Source organism: Oncorhynchus nerka, unplaced genomic scaffold (genome assembly GCF_034236695.1).
Source record: "Oncorhynchus nerka isolate Pitt River unplaced genomic scaffold, Oner_Uvic_2.0 unplaced_scaffold_1895, whole genome shotgun sequence".
NCBI classification, from domain to species: domain Eukaryota; kingdom Metazoa; phylum Chordata; class Actinopteri; order Salmoniformes; family Salmonidae; genus Oncorhynchus; species Oncorhynchus nerka.
The window spans coordinates 35,578-57,479 of NW_027039430.1; the positions used below are offsets into that span (position 1 = coordinate 35,578).

At 43.7% G+C, this 21,902-nt stretch overlaps 1 protein-coding gene and 1 pseudogene across 1 annotated transcript; one reads left to right on the forward strand and one right to left on the reverse strand.

The window, feature by feature from the left end:
- The first annotated feature begins 3,972 nt into the window (after window positions 1-3,972).
- Window positions 3,973-8,363, forward strand: LOC135567641 (golgin subfamily A member 6-like protein 22; annotated as a pseudogene).
- A 2,536-nt stretch (window positions 8,364-10,899) lies between these two features.
- LOC135567642 (astacin-like metalloprotease toxin 5) lies at window positions 10,900-17,379 on the reverse strand. Its single transcript, XM_065014944.1, has 11 exons — window positions 17,266-17,379; window positions 17,057-17,122; window positions 16,855-16,911; window positions 16,643-16,711; window positions 16,461-16,510; window positions 13,306-13,387; window positions 13,090-13,204; window positions 12,730-12,902; window positions 11,709-11,790; window positions 11,294-11,415; window positions 10,900-11,184 (listed from the first exon to the last, which is right to left on the reverse strand). The coding sequence occupies exons 1-11, from the start codon at window positions 17,300-17,302 to the stop codon at window positions 11,180-11,182; spliced, it is 858 nt and encodes a 285-aa protein (XP_064871016.1). The 5' UTR covers window positions 17,303-17,379; the 3' UTR covers window positions 10,900-11,179.
- Window positions 17,380-21,902: the final 4,523 nt, after the last annotated feature.

Below are 21,902 nucleotides of genomic sequence, written 5' to 3' on the forward strand. Positions count from 1 at the left end.
ACCCACCATCTTTTCCAACCAACTTGAAACCGACCATGGATCAGACAAAAGGCCTGGTTCCACCTTCTTCAAAAAGCTTACTCCCACTGAACCAATCATATCTTTATCATAGCCATGCCCATCAATGGAAGGCTTGGGCTCCAAGCTCCTCACAATACCTTCTGCCCCTTCCATTTCACCTCCAGAACTCAAACTGGTGTCTGGCCCACTTTGTTTCAACTTGATACCAATCTTCCTCGACATTCCCTCTCCCTTGTCATTACTATCTTCAACAGATACAAACCCATCCTCTGCCTCCCTCAGTCTTTTCAACCTCATCTTTCTTTCCCTCCAATCCTCCTCCCTTAAACAATTACCTGACTCCTGAAAATATTCAACTTTTCCAAGTCAAAAATTTTTTTTAGCCGCCTTGCGGGACATGCTAAGCCCTGTACTCCCTCCACTTCAAACTCCTGTGTCACCAGAACAGATGCAGTTGGGAGCACTTGTTTTTAAGTCATCAACCTCAACAACAGATTGTGCATTATAGACAGTGTTAATGTGCATCCATAGTATATAGTGAACAGTACTGTGCATAATGTAGCAGATGCAGGAATGCCCTCATGCAGAGACACCCCGAAATGTGGGCTGCAGTTGCACACTATTGACATAAAGACACATCAACCTCAGATAAAGCATCTGAGACAGCAGAACAGCGCTCCTCTGTCTTAGTATGTGTAGGCCATGTATCTGATGCCGTCTGTTCAAAAGAGTACGGCATGTCATACAGCCACAGTTGTAGAGCGGTCAGACTTTCTGGATGTTTAGTTCAATCCTGTGTGTTCTCTGGCCCATCTCTGATATCTTATTGTGGATCTTGGCTATGATGGTGGGCTCCCCATTGACAGAAAATAAATATCTGCTGTGGGAAACCGTGTAGACAGTGTTAGTGTTCATGTATAGTGCATTATTGACAGTGGTAATGTGCATCCATAGTATAGAGTAGTGAACAGTACTGTCCATAATGTAGCATAGAGCCCATGTCGTAAGTCCAAGTTTTTCCCAGAGTGGTATACCAAGAAGCAAGCTAGATCTACCCAGGTTTTTTTTTAAATCTAGCCAGCTTCACATTCCAGCTCAGGCTTCATCCGTACTACGATGGTGGATTTTGCTCGTCCACCTTCCGTAAAAGGCTGTCACATGCTTCCCAGTCAAAACACTTTAAGCTTATACATTTTGTGAAGTTTTTGTTCATTTTGGTGTTCGGTAGGTTATTTTCAACTGTTCGCGTGCACCAGTTTTTTTGTTGAGGCAAGTGGAAGTTTAGTAGTCAAAGTCTACACCCCTTCATCAGTGATTGGTTTACAGTAGGGGTGGGAACAATGGACGGGATTCTTCAATGAAGTGTTTGCTATCATCCACTTGAGAATTACTGCAAAAAAATGATGTTTAATTGCGCGACTAAGACCTCCTCTGCAAAAACGTAAAGAATTCAATATAGATTTCTTGATGTATCTATTTTGAGGAAGTGTTTCTGGCTATATTGTTACTACAGTGGCTCAAAATAGACAAACAGTAATATTGGCTCTTTCTTCTAGTTTTTCAAGCGAAGGTCTTTAGGGAGTGTGAGCACAGAAGTTTGCATCGCCTAGCCCAGTTCTGCTTGGAGCAAACTGAACCTATATATGGGGACGTCTTTACTCTAGAAAAGTTATTGTAAATTTCATCAGGCTATTTGAAAATAGTCAAAATTAGAGCCATCTTATGGGCAAAAGTGACATATTTTATTACCTATTGTTAACTTATTTTGAGGTGCTTATCAATACACAAGCCCCTTTTTCCCCACTCCTATCAATCTGATTTCATTGGTCCTTAACTCGCAAATCAGACAATTCATTCAGGATATATGAGAAAGCTCAGAGTTAGCCTACCCCAGAGAAGGTTAGTTTTAGAGGATTTGTTGCCTTGGAAATGTACACTGAACAAAAATATACACACAACATGTAAAGTGTTGGTCCCATGTTTCATGAGATGAAATAAAAAATATTTTAAAATTTTTTCTACCATAAGGTGCCTCGAACATCCTTTTAGAGAATTTGTAGCCACGCTGGGAGGGAGGCTGACAAGTATTTGCATATAATAATGCCTTTTTGTGGGGACAAACTCATTCTGATTGGCTGGGCCTGGCTGCAAGTGGGTGAGCCCTCCAAGGCCCACCCAATGGATGCACCCCTGTACAGTCATGTGAAATCCATAGATTAGGGACTAATTAATTCATTTCAATTGGCCTATATATGGACTGTAACTCAGTAAATTCTTTGAAGATGCGTTTATATTGGCCTTCCGAGTGGTGCAGCCGTCTGAAGCACTGCATCTCCGTGCAAGAGGCGTCACTACAGTCCCTGGTTTGAATCCAGGCTGTGTCACATTCGGCGCGTGATTAGGAGTCCCATAGGAAGACACACAATTGTAAAAATGATGTAATGTTGCAATTATACATTCATGCAAGAGGAACTACAATGATTGCACTAGTGCATATGTGTGAAAGTGGTGTGCACACAGCATATTATCCCCGGAGATGCCAAACTCAGGGAAAATGTCCACCATATGATGTCACAGTGATGTCATAATGAGTGGGAGAAAAAAACACCTGCATCAGAGACAGTGCAAAGGTTTTCATACTCTGCCACATCCTGAAGAGTTACAATGTCTACCATTTGAAACTGGAATCTACATTGAATTTACAACACATACAGTTTTTCTTATGAATACATGTCTTTCTTGTTGTCCCATAATTTTCACTTTGTAAAAATCAGTTAATGTCAAAGCAAAATTGAATATGAGGACGAACAAAGGTACTTTTTACATAGTCCTATGTGCATCCCAAATCAACCCTATAAAGTACATTATCAGCCCTGGTCAAAAGTTGTACACTATGTAGGGAATAGGGTCCCATCAGAGGACAGCCACTCATGATGCATCATGAACAGTAGCTGTGAAGTTATACACATTGCTACAGTGTGGTTTTTACTATGTTTATGAGCTTACTAGTACTAAATATACTGTATTTCAAACATAGAAGTGGATTAATTGGTTAATAGGCCTGTGTGGCTCTGGTGATTTGTTGTCTGTCATGGTGGGTGTGGCTTCCCATGGCACCACATTACATCACAATTGTGATGTCATAAATGATTGTATTCTGGTATGATGACAGCCTAAAAGGTTTGCCATAGCATTACTGTCATATTACAGCAACACTTACAAGTTCAATTCAGGGTCAAAATCATTGCTATATTTTGGATGGTTATTTTGGTGGTAAGTAGTTGTGACCACTTGTGATTTAGTGTGAAAAGGCCTACATTGTGGCACAATTTAATTTAGATGATTTGAATAATATAATCATATTTTTAAGCCATATTGTATCTTTTTCAGGATTACTGTAATTGAAGGAACTATGGGAAAGTTCTCCTTTCCAAGGCTCATCATAAGAATGGTTAGAATATCTTTTCTCTCACCACCCCCATAGTCAAAACTCCAGTGAATTAAAATGATTAAAATGATCACTTTGACATATAGGCCTATGAGCTTTTCTAAGATTGAAAATAACAAGCTTGGACCATGATAACCTCATTTCTGACTGCATGTTTGTCATCATTTTCATTTCTAGCCATGGGCAAATCAGACTGCACAGGATGATTTCTGCACAGGAACTACTGAACTCCACAGGCCCAGAACACACCAGCCTCACAACTCCTCACAACTCCCAAGCCTTAATGTAAGTCCCATCTGCAGGCTAAATCTACGACCCACTAAAGTGGTCCAGACTAATCATGTATGGCCAATCAGTGTAAACTTTGTACAAACTACAGCTTGATCTAGTGTCAACATTATTGATATTCTATAATAATGAAATACAATGGAAGGCACATAATAATCCAATGAGTAAAATAAAATATACCATGTTCTATTCTCAATATCCCTACTGCCCCAAAGGTGTGTAGGCAGGACAAGGAGAACACCGATTCTATCCAGAAGAAGAGGAAAAAGAAGAGGCTAAATGAGAAGGGAACCCAGGTTGAACTAGGCATGCGGGAGGATATCCATGACCTTGACCTCGCCCATTGGAGATTGGCTAGAGAGACATGGAGAACTGAGCGAGGAAACATGAGGGAGATTAAGGCGCTGTATGGAGAAATATTTAGGCTGCACCAACTCTTGGAGGAGGTAACAAGAGCCCTTTTCTTTAATCAGACTTTCATATAAGTAGATGTAATGTAGTTGCTTTAGATGTTCCCAATCCTGATACACAGAAATGAGATCTAAATAGATAGAATAGTGAAATAAGAAGGCAAGAAAAATAACTGCAAACTGGAAGTATTCTGAGGAAGGTCTGAATTCTGCACTGGTAGTATTATTAAGAAGGTCTGCATTCTGCACTGGTAGTATTATTAAGAAGGTCTGCATTCTGCACTGGTAGTATTATTAAGAAGGTCTGCATTCTGCACTTGTAGTATTATTAAGAAGGTCTGCATTCTGCACTGGTAGTATTATTAAGAAGGTCTGCATTCTGCACTGTAGTATTATTAAGAAGGTCTGCATTCTGCACTGGTAGTATTATTAAGAAGGTCTGCATTCTGCACTGGTAGTATTATTAAGAAGGTGCATTCTGCACTGGTAGTATTATTAAGAAGGTCTGCATTCTGCACTGGTAGTATTATTAAGAAGGTCTGCATTCTGCACTGGTAGTATTATTAAGAAGGTCTGCATTCTGCACTGGTAGTATTATTAAGAAGGTCTGCATTCTGCACTGGTAGTATTATTAAGAAGGTCTGCATTCTGCACTTGTAGTATTATTGGTAGTATTCTGCATGGTAGTATTATTAAGAAGGTCTGCATTCTGCACTGGTAGTATTATTAAGAAGTCTGCATTCTGCACTGGTAGTATTATTAAGAAGGTCTGCATTCTGCACTGGTAGTATTATTAAGAAGGTCAGAATTCTGCACTGGTAGTATTATTAAGAAGGTCTGCATTCTGCACTGGTAGTATTCTTAAGAAGGTATAGAATCTGCACTGGTAGTATTCTGAGGAAGATCTGCATTCTTAGAATAAAGTTGTAAAGGGATGGAAGAATTTCTGAATTGGAATGATTCCAAAAGTGTGGACCTTCCCATTTTCCTAATAGGCTAATATACAGTAATAAAACATGTTTTCTCTATGATATTTATTACCCATACACATGTAATTGTTTTAAGATAGTAATAACAATAACCATCAAGTTATTAAGTAAGAAAAGTGTGTCTGTCATCATACAGATTGGGGTGGATAAAGGGGTGATCAAGCAGCGCTCCACCTCCTCCATTATTTGTCCCGTCTCCCCAACACTGCCAGCTTTCCCTGGTACAACCACCACAGGTACCTCGCCAACAGCCAATCGGAGCCTGACCAGCATGCTGCCGGCACTCAGAAGGACCCACCTAAGAAACACTCAATCTTTCCCCCTCTGGACACACAGAGCTGCACCTCCCCTGATAAATGGCCTCATTCTCCGTCCAAGACGTCACACCCACACGCTTCACACCGATTTTCTGTCCCATCCCACCTCCTGGCTTCCGGCCCTCCTGCCCGGATGAGACAGACCCATCCGCAGGTCCACCCCAGGTCCCCATTGACTGGCCAGGCAAAGGTCAAGGATGAGGTTAAGAGGCCAGAGACTGCATCGTCTGAGGAATTGTCTGAGGAAGTTCAACGGAGAGGAGCAGAAATTGCAAGCATGTATAAAGCACAGCTGAAAGAGAGGATGGCCCAAAAGAGAAAGGAAGAGATTCTGAAGAAAATGGCAAACAGCGATGACAAGAACGATGACACTGAGGCCTTCTGCTCCCCTGCCATAGCCCCGAGCGCCCGGCCAGCCCAGAGGCCACGCCAGTGGCCGCCCGAGAGGACACTCAGGGGGACACCCAACAGGACCTGGCAGAGGTTGTGAATGTGCTCAAGAGGCAATCATCTGATCTATACCTGCCTGACGACGTTTGTGAGGAGTCACTCACATGGAAATCCATTTACGAGGAGCTGTGCCCGCTCGCTCACAAAGTGAACACAGAAGCTGACTACATCAAGGCGCTCCGCGTCATCACTGAGAATGCTGTGACTCCCTCGTGCTCGTCTGAGGATGATGTGTCTCAGAGTGTGAGTGAGGACACAAGTCAGGAGGGGAGTAGTGAAAGTGAGGAGAGCATGAGTGGACAACAGCAGAGATGTCTACACAGGGATCCTTATAGTAAGAGGGACAGGAAGGAGATTGATAGTGGTAAAAGGGAAGGTAGATTTGCAACCGCCAATGCAATGTCCATGATGGCAAGCCGAGGGATAGAAGAACTTAATGCCATGAGCTACGCAGACAGGATCAAATATTTCAAGTATGAGGCTAAGAGAAATGAAGAGATGATGAAGATTGAAAGGAGGAAGGAAAAGCCAGGGACGAAGAGCTCAAAAAGTGGGAAAAGAGGCAGAAGAAATTGAATGAGGAGGAAAGGAAAAGGGAGAAGGCAGAGATGAAACTAAAGATTGAACATGAGAAAAAGAAACAAGAGCAAGAGAAAAAGAGAGAGAAAAAGAAAGAAAGCAGCAGGAGATGCAACAAAAGGCCCGTGTAAAAGAAGAGAAAAAGAGGGCAGAGGAAGAGAAAAAGATGGAGAAACAGAGGATGGAGGAGGAGAGGAACAGGGAAAAGGAGAGAATGAAGGTGTTGGAGATGCAGCAAAAGGCACGAGAGAAAGAAGAGAAGAGGAGGAAAGAGGAACAGAAAAGGAGATTGAAGATACAGCAGGAACAAGAGAAGGAGGAACAGAAAAGGCAGACAAGGATACGGGACGAGGATAAGAAGAGAGCAGAGCTTCAAAGAATAAAAGATCACGAGGCCAGGTTCAAGATGGAGATGGAGAAACTGTATGAGAGAGAAGAGAGGAATGCACAGATTGAAAGAGAAAAAGGCGTGCGCTGTGTCAGAAAAAAAGGACAGACACAGAGAGAAAAACAGGTGGTGGCATACGAGGTCACAGCGTCTACATCTGACGCCTCTGTGCGGAGGGAAGAGAGGGAGCAACGTCCAGAGACCGCTCACGCACAGTCTGCAAAGAGGAGAACAAGGAAGAAGCAGAAGAAAGCGGCGGACGAGGCATCGACAACTTTTGAGTAGATGACAAAAGAAAGGGAGCAGACAAAAGAAGAAATGTACAAGTCAATGCTCCTAGGTATGTTGATAGATGAAAATAAACAACAACAAATGAGGTTTTTTAAAGAGAAAAAACAAACAAAAAACGAGAAAATAAGCAAAAGGAGGAACAAATTATAAGGAAGCCAGGCCTGAGGGTGAAGAGGAGGAAACATGAGAGAGGAGGAAGAGAGACCAGAGTGGTTTATCAGGAGGGAAGTAGGAGATATAGAATTCAAGTTCTGATGGACAGAATCAGGAAGGACCATGGGATAAAAGGTCAATGAGATTAGCAGTAAAGAAGAGCTGAGTGGATCAAAAGAAAGTTATGGAAAACACAAGGGGGGAGGCAAGATAAACAGAGACCCAGAGAAAAGAGGTGAAAAGAGTAATAGAGAGGAGATTGAACTAGATTTCTGATGGACATATGGCCAAAATAACTATCTAAATAACTAAGGATTAGCAGAAAAGGAGAAGACCAAGAGCACAGGAAAAATAACCAACAGACATCAAAAAGAAAGGAAGTCTGCCTCTTCTACTTCTCTTTTACAGTTGCTTTGGTTTCCTTTTGTCCTCTTTCTAAGGCTGTTCAAGTCTGAGATAGATGAAAAGAGCAGCCAAAGAAACAGATCTGTTGAAGCATCAATTGGAAAGGATGGGAGGGTTGGAGGAGCACAGCTGGATGACTACATTAGGTAAGTGTTTACTATCAAAGCCTGTTCTCTGTAGACAACTGTATTAGTGTTGATAGAAGTATGTTTAGGTCATGTCTTTCGACTCAAACACTACAATTCCTGATCTCATGTGATTATTCACCTCAAGTGGGCTTTCGGATGTTTTTTTTCCTGAAACAGATTGTGGCATATGAGGTCTCTTTATCTGTTGAAGCATCAATAGAAAAGGATGAAAGGGAGGGAGGCAGGAAGAGGAAAACACAGAAGAGCAGATGAGGTAAGTGCTTGGGCTTGTGATGAGAGGATAGGGGCTCCACAACTGGGGCTCATGTTTGAAATTTCTCAGACTAATGTATTACTGTGAATCCCATTTGTTCAATGTCTGTTTGATTAATTCCTGACGGAATAATTGTTTTACAGGAGTACTCTATGTTCTGCTTCCATGTGGATTGACAGCATTGCTTTCATGAGCTGCTGGAGGACATCATGGAGGAAGAGGAGAGGGTCTGTGATAGGCAGTTTGCCATGGCCCTAAATGGGCCTTTGGATGTTAATTCTTCCTGCTTCATATCATACAACTTTACAATAAAAATGAATTGCAAGCATCAGCCTCTTCTGTTTGAGTGTGATCAGTGCAGTATTAGTAAGATTGGTGTAAACCCAAGGAATATTCTGACCTTCTCGGCAGAGTTCCTCTGTCCAGTGTCTGTGTTCTTTTGCCAAGTGTCTGTGTTCTTTTGCCCATCTTAATCTTTTTTATTGGCCAGTCAGATATTGCTTTTTCTTTGCAACTCTGCCTAGAATGCCAGCATCCCGGAGTCGCCTCTTCACTTTTGACGTTGAGACAGGTTTTTTCAGGTACTATTTAATGAAGCTGCCAGTTGAGGCATCTATTTCTCAAACTAGACACTCTAATGTATTCTTGCTCAGTTGTGCACCAGGGCCTCCCCTCTTTCTATTCTGGTTATTGCCAGTTTGCACTGTTCTGTAGAGTAGTTCACAGCGTTGTACGAGATCTTCAGTTTCTTGGCAATTTCTCACACGGAATAGCCTTAATTTCTCAGAACTAGAATAGGCTGACGAGTTTCAGAATAATCGAACCCAAAAATGCTGATGCTCCAGATACCCAACTAGTCTAAAGGCCAGTTTTATTGCTTCTTTAATCAGAACAGTTTTCAGCTGTGCTAACGTAATTGAGAAAGGGTTTTCTAATGATCAATTAGCCTTCTAAAATGATACAATTGGATTAGCTAACAATGTTCCATTGGAACGCAGAAGTTATGATTGCTGATAATGGTTCTCTGTACAACTATGTACAGTTGAAGTCGGAAGTTTACGTACACTTAGGTTGGAGTCATTAAAACTCATTTTTCAACCAGTCCACAAAATGTCTTGTTAACAAACTATAGTTTTGGCAAGTCGGTTAGGACATCTGTGTGCATGACAAGTAATTTTTCCAACAATTGTTTACAAACAGATTATTTCACTTATAATTCACTGTATCACAATTCCAGTGGGTCAGAAGTTTACCTACACTAAGTTGACTGTGCCTTTAAACAGCTTGTAAAATTCCAGGAAATGTCATGGCTTTAGAAGATTCTGATTTACATCATTTTAGTCAATTGGAGGTGTACCTGTGCATATATTTCAAGGCCTCGCTTCAAACTCAGTGCCTCTTTGCTTGACATCATGGGAAAATCAAAAGAAATCAGCCAAGACCTCAGAAAAGAAATTGTAGGCCTCCACAAGTCTGGATCATCCTTGGGAGTATTTTCCAAACGCTCAAAGCGACATTCATCTGTACAAGCAATAGTATGCAAGTACAAAAACCATGGGACCACACAGCCATCATACCGCTCAGGAAGGAGATGCGTTCTGTCTCCTAGAGATGAGCGTACTTTGTTGCGAAAAGTGAAAATCAATCCCAGAACAGCAGCAAAGGACCATGTGAAATTGCTGGAGGAAACATGTACAAAGTATCTATATCCACATTAAAACGAGTCCTATATCAACATATCCTGAAAGGCCGCTCAACAAGGAGCCACTGCTCCAAAACCGCCATAAGAAAGCCAGACTGTTTGCAACTGCACATGGGGACAAAGACTGTACTTTAAAGAAATATCTTCTGCTCTGATGAAACAAAATATCAAACTGTTTGGCCATAATGACCATCATGTTAGGAGGAGGTTTCACGCCAAAGAACACCATCCCAACCGTGAAGCACGGGGGGTTACAGTATCATGTGGGGGTGCTTTGCTGCAGGAGGGACTGGTGAACTTCACAAACTAGATTGAATCATGTTTAAGGAGAATCATGTGGATATAGTGAAGCAACATCAAGACAGTCAGGAAGTTAAAGATTGTCTATTTGGAAGACCCATTTACGACCAATGACCCCAAACATACTTGTGGCAAAATGGCTGAAGGACAACAAAGTCAAGGTATTAGAGTGGCCATCACAAAGCCCCAACTTCAATCCTATAGAACATTTGTGGGCAGAATTGAGAAAGCGTGTGCCAGCAAGTAGGCCTACCAACAGTTCTGTCAGGAGGAATGGGCCAAAATTCACCCAATTTATTGTGGGAAGCTTATGGAAGGCTAAGTTGATATTTTAATGGACGAAAGGCTTTCAAAGACAAGGACATTTCTAAGTGACCCCAAACTTTTGAACAGTAGTGTGTATATACATCTATATGTATATTTGTTTAGTATTTCTTGCTAAAAGGTGGGCCACTTTCATGGTACCGGTTATCCTGAGTTGGGCTCAAGAGTGTACCAAACTTACCTCGCCAACTCAAACCTATTTCGTAGTACACCCTTCTAGAGGGTGAAATTCTGAATTTGTTGAGTCTGTTCCCTGCTGTCTAAGTCCTGTTGCCTAGGTAGTCGGCCAAGTTTAAGGTATGAATCACAATTAATTTAAGTCGTCTCTCCTGCTATGCTAGATCTTCTTAATCTCTGATCCCACCTTGGGATGCATGATGAGCATAGCTGAGAAGGTCCGTTATAGAATGAAATAGAACACTGCAAGAAACATCACACTGACTGGATTATTTTCAGTCTAGATCATTTTATTTATTTCCAAGACAAGTGCAGTGGAATAGGCCTAATTCAAGGCAGCAAGAGCACACAGGACAAATTAAACTACCTGCTGCTGAACACACGTACAATACATCAGAAAGCTTTAAGGGACTTGTTCAACTTATTCATTGTTGAGAAGTTAAAATGTCAGTGCCATTTGTCTTGGAATCTTCAGTCGACAGCAGCGGTGTTGAAATCTTCTTCGATGGTGTAATAAGTGATAAACTGTGCATTGTTATTCTGTAACAGGACATGAACATGGTTAGAATACAGTGCGATAATGACTGCATTTACAAAGGCAGCCCAATTCTGATATTTTTCCTGTCTGTCTGTGTGCGCATGCCTTTACCACATTGATAGAGTTTGTTAAGGCGTGTTATGTCCAGGGGGCTCAGGTGATTTCTTTGTCCAATCTGAACTCCCCTCTTCTTGGAGCCAATAGTGGGGTTCCGGTTTGATGAGAAGTAGTTTCTGCCAGGAGAAACCCAACAATGGGGGATTAGAGGACTTGCTACTTTAACACAAGGACTGCGCCACAATGCCACCCTATTCCCAATATAGTGCACATAGTTTGACCAGAGCCCAGGTTAAAAAAAAGTGACCTAAAGAGGGAACCATTTGGTACGCACAGGGAAATGTTACTGGAGCTGGATACCGTACACAGTCACAGTAAAACTCATATTTACATACTTCTAGCAGTTTAAAAACAAGGTGAGTAAAATTAGGACTTTAGTGGGAATAAGGAGGAGAGTAGTGTGACTGACGTTCCGTAGTGCATTATGGAGTCGTAGTCATAGGGCAGGTCCTGAGTATCTCCTTTCTTCACCTTAAAGTTCTCTTGTTTTCCTGGAAGTTAAAAGAGTTACAAGAGGCAGATGTGACTGGTGGACACTGCTGGGTGTGAATGTGATATAGGGGAATGAAAATGGAAATGTATACAAGTTGAGATGGAAACCATTAAGTTGAACCTCTAGCAGGAGGAAACTCTACATGATTCAAGGCATGAATATTTCATCTTACCTAATGAAACCCATTGCGGGTGGTAATGTAACAAAACTGCCCTCAAAACGAGCTTACATGTTATCCCAGGATACCCATTACGGGTGGCAACTGTAAAAGGTATATTTTACACCAGGATAGGTGGTAACTGTAGATGACAATGTAGAGTTATTCGCGTCAGGCAAATTTAGCGAACAAGGTTGCTGCAATCATGCCAGAAGAAATTCGCATTTTAAACTAATGTTGTTCTGTCCTTGTGGTGCACTGTCTATTCATGTTATGTAGTGTTTCATGTTGTGTGGAGCCCAGGAAGAGTAGCTGCTGGTTATGTAACAGTATAACTTTAGACCGTCCCCTCGCCCATACCCGGGCGCGAACCAGGGACCCTCTGCACACATCAACAACTGACACCCACGAAGCATCGTTACCCATCGCTCCACAAAAGCCACGGCCCTTGCAGAGCAAGGGGAACCACTACTTAAAGGTCTCAGAGCAAGTGGCGTCACCGATTGAAACGCTATTTAGCGCGCACCACCGCTAACTAAGCCAGCCGTTTCACATCCGTTACACTTAGGCAGTACCTAATCAAATATTAAATGTCAATAGTTAGTTATTCTGTACGGTCTTCACTCCAGACCACAAAAAGCTGAATCAGGTATGTTAGTGTTGGGCTAGTACTAAAGCCTACACACTGCAGCTCTTCAGGGGACAAATTGACCAGCCCTTCCCCTGATCCACATGTAATGCCCGTGAGGTGGTTTAGTATGTTGTGTTGGTGTGAGTAACCTGGGACCACGTTGTTCCACTGTATGGTGACGTATTGGTCACGGTCTGGTCGTGTGTGCTCGTGGTGCAGGCCCAGGGCATGCATCAGCTCATGGCACAGGTTCCCCACGTTACAGCCTCTACCGAAGTACAGAGACTGGGCCCCGCCCTGAAAACCTACATACGACGCACAGCTAGAGTTAAGTGAAGAAAGAGAAAGGTGAGAGAAGGAGGAGGAGAGAAATGGAGGAGAAAGAGGGGATATGACAGGAAGAGAGAAAAATAAAGGATTGAACACAGGAAAAAGGAAGGAGAGGTTGTGAGTTAACTGTAAACTGCTGGGAAGGAGAGAATGTGTTAATGTGTCCACTTTGGACTCACCCTGTCCCAGAGATGATGTCTATGTAGTTAATCTCATTGGTGTATTCGTGGAAGAGGATACACGTCTGGTCTGAAATCATCTTGAACGCTGCTAGTATAGTTACCTTTCTGTCCACTGTGTGGATCAGAGACAATCTACCATTAGACGGTGCATATCATTCTCACTGTATTAGAAAACATCTAGTGTTAATCTCTCCTACTGTATTCGACACTCACCCAGATAATCGTTGATCTTGTAGGGGATAGAAGTGACGCCTTCATTCTCAGGCCAAAGTGACTTCACAGCTAATCGGTCTTCCTGTAGGACAAAACACCTAGTCTTAAATCCAGCTGTCGCGAGACAGCATAGGCCTCCGATTAATTCAATTGTTATTTCTGCGTTTCCCCTATGAATGTTTTTAAATTCTAAAATGGTACAACTATTTCAGTATTAACTTAAATGACTAAAACCAGACTAAGTATGTAGAAAAAAGAATGGAGCAATATACAGTGTACTTTCCATGACAGACTGACCAGGTGAATGCTATGATCCTTATTGAGGTCACCTGTTCAATCAGTGTATATGAAGAGACCGGTTAAAGGAGGATTGTTAAGCCTTGCGACATGGATCATGTATATATGCCATTCAGAGGGTGAATAGGCAGGACAAAATATTGAAGTACCTTTGATCAGGGTATGGTAGGTACCAGGCTCACCAGTTTGAGTGTGTCAAGAACTGCAACGTTGCTGGGTATTTCACATTCGGTTTCCCGTGTGTGTGAAGAATGGTCCACCACCCAAAGGACATCCAGCCAATGGCAGTCCAGTGGGTGACACGAATTGTGCAGAGCAACAGACGGGCTACAGTTATATTCAATTGACCGTCCAGTAAAACATTTGTGCCCAAAGAATGCTCAACTCGTAGAATCTTGACACAAATGGGGTATGGCAGCCGACAACCTTACAGAGTACCACTTCTTTCAGCAAAAAACATGTTGCAGTGGACTAAGGAAACACTGCACACAGGAGATTTGGAAAAACGTCTGGTCTGATGACTCCCGTTTTCTTGCAATTTCACGCTGATTGGAGGACTAGGGTATGAAGAAGACAAACATCATGATGGATGCATGTGGTTAACATTGCAGGCTGGTGAGTGGCAGTGGTGGTGTGATGCTGTGGGGTGCCTTTTCATGGCACACGTTGGATAAAAGTTGAGCAACGTTTGAATGTCTGAACATAATTGAAAATCAGGTGCATCCATGGCAGCAGTGTATCCATTTGTGAATTGATTTTTTTAGCAGGAGAATGCCCCAAGACACAAGGCTAGGATTCTCCAGGAATGGTTCCACGAAAATTACAGTGAATTCAGCTTAGTGCAGTGGCCTGCCCAGTCACCAGATCTCAATCCAATTAAGCATCTGTGGGATGAGATGGAACGAGCTATTTCGGATTAGAGATCCACTACCAGTCAACTGGGCACAATGGTGGGAAGCATTGAGGACATCATGGGGCCAGCATTCCTGTGGAATGCGTGACACCTTGTAGAGTCCATGCCCTGACGAATTTAGGCTTTTCTGAGGGCAAAGGGGGGTGCAACTCAATATTAGGTGTTCCTAATGTTTTATAAACTATATACATTTTAACATCTTTAAGAAAAATTAAATCAACTGAAACCGTGCCACTACGATTTAAATTGTCGTCACTGGCCGACACACAAATCTATTATTTGCATGATTCACTGTGCAATTGTGTTTAACGTGAATTTCGAATGACTACCTCATCTCTGTAACCCACACATACAGATAATTGTAAGGTCTCAAACAAGCAGTGCATTTCAAACAGATTTAACTACAACGTCCTGTTGGTTTCAAAAACTTGCATAAGGCACCTATTGGTAGATGGGTCAAAAAAAGCAGACATTGAAGATCCCTTCGAGCGTGGTGAAGTTAATTACACTTTGGATGGTGTTTCAATACACCCAGTCCATACAAAAGATACAGGTGTCTTTCCTAAGTCAGTTGCCAGAGAAGAAGGAAACCGCTCAGGGATTTCACCATGAGCCCAATAGTGACTATAAAACAGTTAGACTTTAATGGCTGTGATAAGAGACCGCAACAACATTTTAGTTACTCTACAATACTAACCTGATTGATAGTGAAAATGAAGCCTGTACAAAATAAAATTCCAAAACATGCATCCTGTTTGCATCAAGGCACTAAAGTAATACTGCAGAAAATGTGGCAAAGCAATTATCTTTTTGTCCTGAATACAAAGTGTAATGACAGGCAAATCCAAAAGATTACTGAGTACCACTTTATATTTTCAAGCATTGTGATGGACGCATCATGTTATGGGTATGCTTGTAATCATAGCAGACTGGGGAGTTTCAGGATCAAAAAGAAACGTTATGAGCTAAGCACAAGCAAGATCCTAGAGGAAATCCTGGTTTAGTCTGCTTTCTACCAGACACTGGGAGCATAATTCACTTTTCTGCAGGACAATAACCTAAAACAAGGGCAAATCTGCACTGGAGTTTCTTACCAAGACAGAATGTTCCCGAGTGGCCAAGTTTAAAGTTTTAACAAATCTACTGCAGGACCTGAACATGGTTGTTTAGTAGTGATCAACAACCAATTTGACAGCTTGAATCATTTTGATTAGATTGAGAAGTTACACAATCCAGATGTGGAAAGCTCTTAGACTTACCCAGAGAGACTCACAGGTGTAATCGCTGCCAAAGGTGCTTCTACAAAGTATCGACTCTGGGATGCGACTAGTTGAGATATTTCTGCATTTCATTTTCAATAAACTAGCAAACATTTCTAAAACATTTTCACTGTCATTATGGGGTATTTTGTGTAGATGGGTTAGAATTTGTATTTAATCCATTTTGAATTCAGGCTGTAACAACAAAATGTGAAATAAGTCAAGGTACTGTACCAGCTTCTGGTATACACAGACTGAAATTAATGACTGCAAAATCACTAAAGGTTTCTTTACAAGACAGAATGTTAAATACAATAACATTGAAACTTACTCTACTGGTGGTCTGAAGGATCAACACCACGGATGGTTAAAAATATCCACAGGAAAGTACTGTTAACACAACTTTTAGAGTGACGGTACTGAAGTTGAAATTTCTATCACTTAGGTTATTATGCATGCATTGTATATTTTCCTGTGGATATATTGGCTCAAATTGCGACCATCTGAAGGACCAACACCATGGACAACCGGTAGAGCACGTTCAAATGTAATTCTGTTCAACAATCTGGCTTGAATGATTTTGGAGTCATTAGCTTCAGGCTGTGTATATCAGAAGGTGGAATCAATTAGATTCATCAGTCTAAAAGATGCAGTAACAGGACAGAAAGCAGGGATAACAGACTCACCGAAACCAGAATGTCTCCCTCCATGATAGCAAGGTCGAACTGTAAGTCCTCTGTAACAGAGAGAGATGGTCTGAAACAACACTGACATGTACTAGTTACAAGTCACTACCTCCAGTGCCATTAAAGTCCAGACCTCATGGTAGAGGTCCAGGATTGTGCGCTTCATCTAATGAATGCGTTACCTTCTCTGGTTTCAGGCGTTTTAAGCCAATCATTTCGTCTGTGGCGTGTCCCCATTGAGGCAGTAGAACCTAAAAGAAATTGTGAACAAACTTATTTTGTAATATCATTATGTTTATTGATAGACAAGCCATAAACTTGAAGACAGATTTAGTCGTTTCTTTATGCCCCATCAGCCCAAGAGATTGACTTTAGAATCACAGTAGAGGCCTACTTGTGGCAGTGAAAGTCCCATTTGTAGAATTGTTGATGGGGTTTGTAGAATTGTCCACTGAAATTCAGAAAGAAAATATTATAAAGTGGAACAGAACAGTTTTGCAGTGAGGCTGGCCTACATTAAATATACATGGAAAACAGGCCTAGCTTTCAGCCTGTCATCTAACAAAATGACTGGTCCCAAATGCAGGCCTGCCTACCTGTGGCAGGGAAAGTAGCATTTGAAGTAGTAGCATTTGTGAAATTGGTGATGGGAACACTGCCCACTGAAATACACAAGGGGAACATAATACATGTTAGATAATAACATGGTGAACCAATTGTCGTCCGCAGTGGGGCCGGCCTGGCCTACCTCAAATGGAAAACACTCAAGCGCAGGATGTCACATAACCAAAATGACTGGTCCTACCTTGGACAAACCGGATGAGAATCAGAAACCAAACCATGTTGCATCAACAATTGTCCCCCAAGACTTGGGAAAAAAAACAACCAGAGAAAAAGCATAAACAATTGTGTGGAATAGCTCTCCTTCCAGTTAAATAGTGGGCAGGGCAGCAATCACAAAAGAACAGGTGTATTCTTCTTCTTCTGCTTCTGTGAGGTTTAAAGACGGTTGGTATCCAATATGTTGCATTATCGCCCTCTACTGAACTATAGTATGAATCCATTACCTTTGTGAAAAAATTGGAAAGGGGAAATGTGAAAAAATAAATATATATATATATTTAATGACCCTTCTAACTAACCCTACACTCATTAAAACCCATCACCTTATTCCACTACTTTAACCCTGTCTTATCCTACCCCAGGCCAACGACCCGAGAGGACGGGACACTACAACTCAACACACCCTGTAACTCTTCTGAAATCTAATCTCATACCCCCAAGTACTTCTCTGCAGCTGCCACCACAACATCTATTTTCTATGACTTACGTGTCATCTCTGCAGTACAGCAGATAACAATGGCTATGAATGCTAAGCCAACCTCATTGAAACATATATCACTCATTGGCCTATCCCTCTGTTCTGGCAAATATCTACTATTCACAGGGATACTCTCAGAATCCCTCACCCTTGATCCACCTCCACTACCTTCTTCACTTCCTCTGCATACAACATATTTTTCACTACAATGACCCTGGCCACCTCAACCTGCCTGAAAGATTAGTGGAATCTGTGTGGGTAGCTGGACAGGTAGGATGACTGACAGTGAAGGTGAACAGGTGTGTCAGGTGACCGAGGAATGGATGAGACTGAGGCAGGAATTCCTTTAACCATAAAGTGGTATATTTACTGAGTAGTGTGGATTCATGGACGCACAGAACTTCTGGATGAGATGGAGTTAAGGAAGAGAAAGCAGCGAGATCAGACGATGGCAATTTCCTCCTTTTATGGAGTTGAGATCTGTCGGACATTTCCACCTGACCTAATTAAAGCGCCCCTGGCCCAGCTGAGTAAATGGCAATGAATTAAAGGATTATTCCACCAACTCCATGGGCCTTTTCTACAGCCACCCCGGAAATTTGTTAAATTCCACACTCCTCAAAAAAGGCTCATTGCTCCCCGTCCTCTGTCATCTCAGGGAGAGGAATCAGTCGGGCAACTGGCCGGATATATGTCCGGTTCTTCACCTGGATCTCCACTGATCTAACACAACCATCGATCCCAGGCATGGTCTTAGTTATACGGCCCACCGGCCAGGAGGCTCGAGGCAGCTGAGGGTCCACCATCATTACTACTTGGCCAGTTTCCAGGCTGGCCATTTCTCTCCGCCATTTCCCTCTGTGCTGTAGACTTGGTAGGTAATCCCGAATGAATCGGGCCCAAAAATGGTCAGCTAAGATTTGGCTGTGTCGCCACCGGCGTCTGCCTACGAGGTTGGTATCAGCATACATGGCTTGAGGAAGTGACGCATCTCGGCGTCCCATCAAGAGCATATTCGGTGTAACCGGATCGGGGTCAGCGATGTCTGCAGAGAGATATCCCAAGGGTTTGGAGTTCAGCATCCCTTCCACCTCTATCAGGACGGTCCTCAAGACAGTTTCAGTGACAGTTTGGTCCCCCAGGACGACTCGTAAGGCCGTTTTTACAGATTTGATCTCTCGCTCCCATGTTCCTCCAAAATGAGGAGCGCCTGGAGGGTTAAATTTAAATGAGATTTGTTGGTCCATCAGCTGATCCTGGAGGCTGGGTTCCATGGCTTGGAAGGCTTCCTCCAACCTGGCTTCTCCTGCCTTGAAGTTCGTACCTCTGTCAGCCAGGATCTCGTAGGGTTTCCCCCGTCGGGAGATAAACCGCCGTAGGGCCATGAGGAAGGCTTCAGTATCCAAACTCTCCAGTAGGTCCAGGTGGACACATCTGGTTGTCAAACACTTGAATAGAATGCCCCAGCGCTTTTCCACACGACGACCTAACTTGATCATCAAGGGGCCAAAGCAATCTACTCCTGTTGACCAGAAGGGTGGTTTAAGGAAGCGCAAGCGAGAAGGGGGTAAATCTGCCATTTTGGGCACCGTAGCTCCGGCCCGCCATCTCTGACATTCTACGCAGGCATATTGGTGCTTACGAATGACTCCTCGTCCTCCAATTATCCAGTACTTCCGCCTCATCTCCCCATAGACCCTCTCTGGACCTGGGTGGAGAAGCCGCTCATCATAACTCTTGATGAGGAGCCTGGTATAAGAGGGTGTCTGGAGTCAAGGATAATTGGGTGGATAGCATCTGGGTCCAAAACCTCTGCTTGGCGCAGCCTCCTCCGACTCTGATCACTCCAAGGATTGGATCATATTCTGGGGCAGAGAGAGAAGACTGCTGTCCTTAGCCACTTCCCTACCGGCTTTCAGAGCTTTTAACTCCTCAGGGAAGCTAACTGCTTGTGCTTGCTGGAGGAGTAGTGTCTCTGCCGCGAGGGGAGGTAGGTATAGAAGCCACCCCATCTGAGGTCTGGTTTGTGGCGGTGATCAGATCCGGCAGTGTTTGGGATTGTGTTAGGTCAGGGAGAGCCGTTGTTGGTTCCGTAGAAATGCTGTAGCATTGGGCGGACTTTCTTAACTCATGAGCTTCAGTTGGTTGCGGAGGGGGCGCACGCCTGGGGGCTGTCGGCCACTCTTTCTCTGGTTGGGACAAGAATGGTGTTCCCAAGCTCCAGCGATGGGGTTTAGCCAATTCCTTAAGGGTTTTACCTCTAGTAACGTCATCAGCAGGATTGTTTATGCTATCAACATACCTCCAGTCCTGGACTTCTGTTAGGTCTTGGATTTCCGCAATGCGAGTTCCGACGAACACCTTATACCTGCAGGACTCCGACTTGAGCCAGGTCAATACAGTGGTCGAATCACTCCAGTAGATGACCCTTTGGATTGGCAAGGTGAGCTCGGCTCGCAAGGTAGAGGCCAACTGGGCTCCGGAAAGGGCAGCACTGAGTTCCAGCCTAGGCATTGACAACTGCTTCTTGGGTGCGACCCTGGACCTGGCCATGACAAAGGAGACATGGGTGTGGCCTGCCTTATCCTCCACTCTAAGATAGGAAACAGCCCCATAAGCTCGCTCCGAAGCGTCACAGAACACATGCAGTTCCAGGCATGATCCCAGTTGGTCAGCACAGGATGGTACATAACATCTTGGCATTTGGACATCAGAGAGCTCCGTTAACTCAGTTTCCCAACAGATCCATCGTTCCACTAGGTCAGCCGGGTGGATTGGTTCATCCCAGTCCCTCTTGGTCTGCCACAGGTCCTGGACTAAGACTTTGGCCCGTGTTGTGTATGGCAGGATATACCCAAGGGGATCGTATTGACTGGCCAGGGTCCGATAGATGGTGCGCAGAGTGGGGTTTCTTTACTCGGGGATGAGCGGTGCTTATACCCCAGGGTATCCGGTATGCAGCTCCACCTCAGTCCTAGAGTGGGCTCTTCTGGGTTAGCACCAGACTGCGTTAGCCATAGTTCACTGCTACTGGACCTAGCTTGTGGCGGGAGGTGCTGGATAACCTCCGCTCTGTTACTAGCCCACTGTCGGACCTCAAATCCCCCTTTGGACAGGAGATTCCGTACTTTATCAAGGAGTGATTTCGCTTCAGCCGTGGATGGGATGCTCTGTAAGCAGTTATCCACATAGAAGGCATTTTCCACTGAATCCAATACTTCTGGGTCACAGTCTGGATGCTCCCGTGCGTGTCTCTGCAGAGCATATATGGCACAGCAAGGACTGCAGGTGGTGCCAAATGGGAGTACCTGCCATTCATAGATTGTGGGCTCTGCATCTCGTTCCATATCTCGCCATATGAACCGGAGCAGTGTGGTGTCGGAAGGCAGTAAACGAATCTGATGAAACATGGCTTTGATGTCTCCACCGGTGGCTGTAGAGTGCTGCCGGAACCGGAGAAGGACACCGAGCAAGGAAGGACCTAAGGTTGGTCCGGGGAGTAGACAGTCATTCAGGCTTTGACCAGCTGCTTGGAATGAACAGTTGAAGACAAGTCTATACTTCCCACCATGTTGCTGGATAACATGGTGAGGGAGATACCAGGATTCACGGAGTGCGTTTCCCTCTTCATGAGCTGTCACTTCAGTGACGTAGCCTGCCTTCACAAGGTTATGAATCTCTCGGTTATGAACTTCTGCAAGCTCAGGATTCTTCACCAGGCGTCGCTCCGTTCCACGCAGTAGTGGGAGTACAGCCCGTGTCGTGGTTGCCAGAGGAGGATGGTTGGGCACCCGTAGCAGTGGGGTTGCATACCTGCGAACGCCATCCATTTCAGTGGTGGTGGTGCTCTTCTCCAGGAGGTCTAATGCATAGGAGTCATGTTTCGAGCGAGTGACCTCCTGTATCTTCTGGTTGGAGAAGGTGTCCATCTTCCAGAGCATCTCAACATTCCGAAGGAGGTCAGTGGCTGCTTCTGGATTGCTTCTGGTGAAGAGGACTTGCTGTGACTGTACAGCTTGGGTGGAGAGAAGTAGATGGGATGGACCTTGCACAGCCCAACCCAAGGATGTATGGACCTCCTTCTGGTCCAGCTCGTATGGGCTCAGTCGGGGTGACGAGAT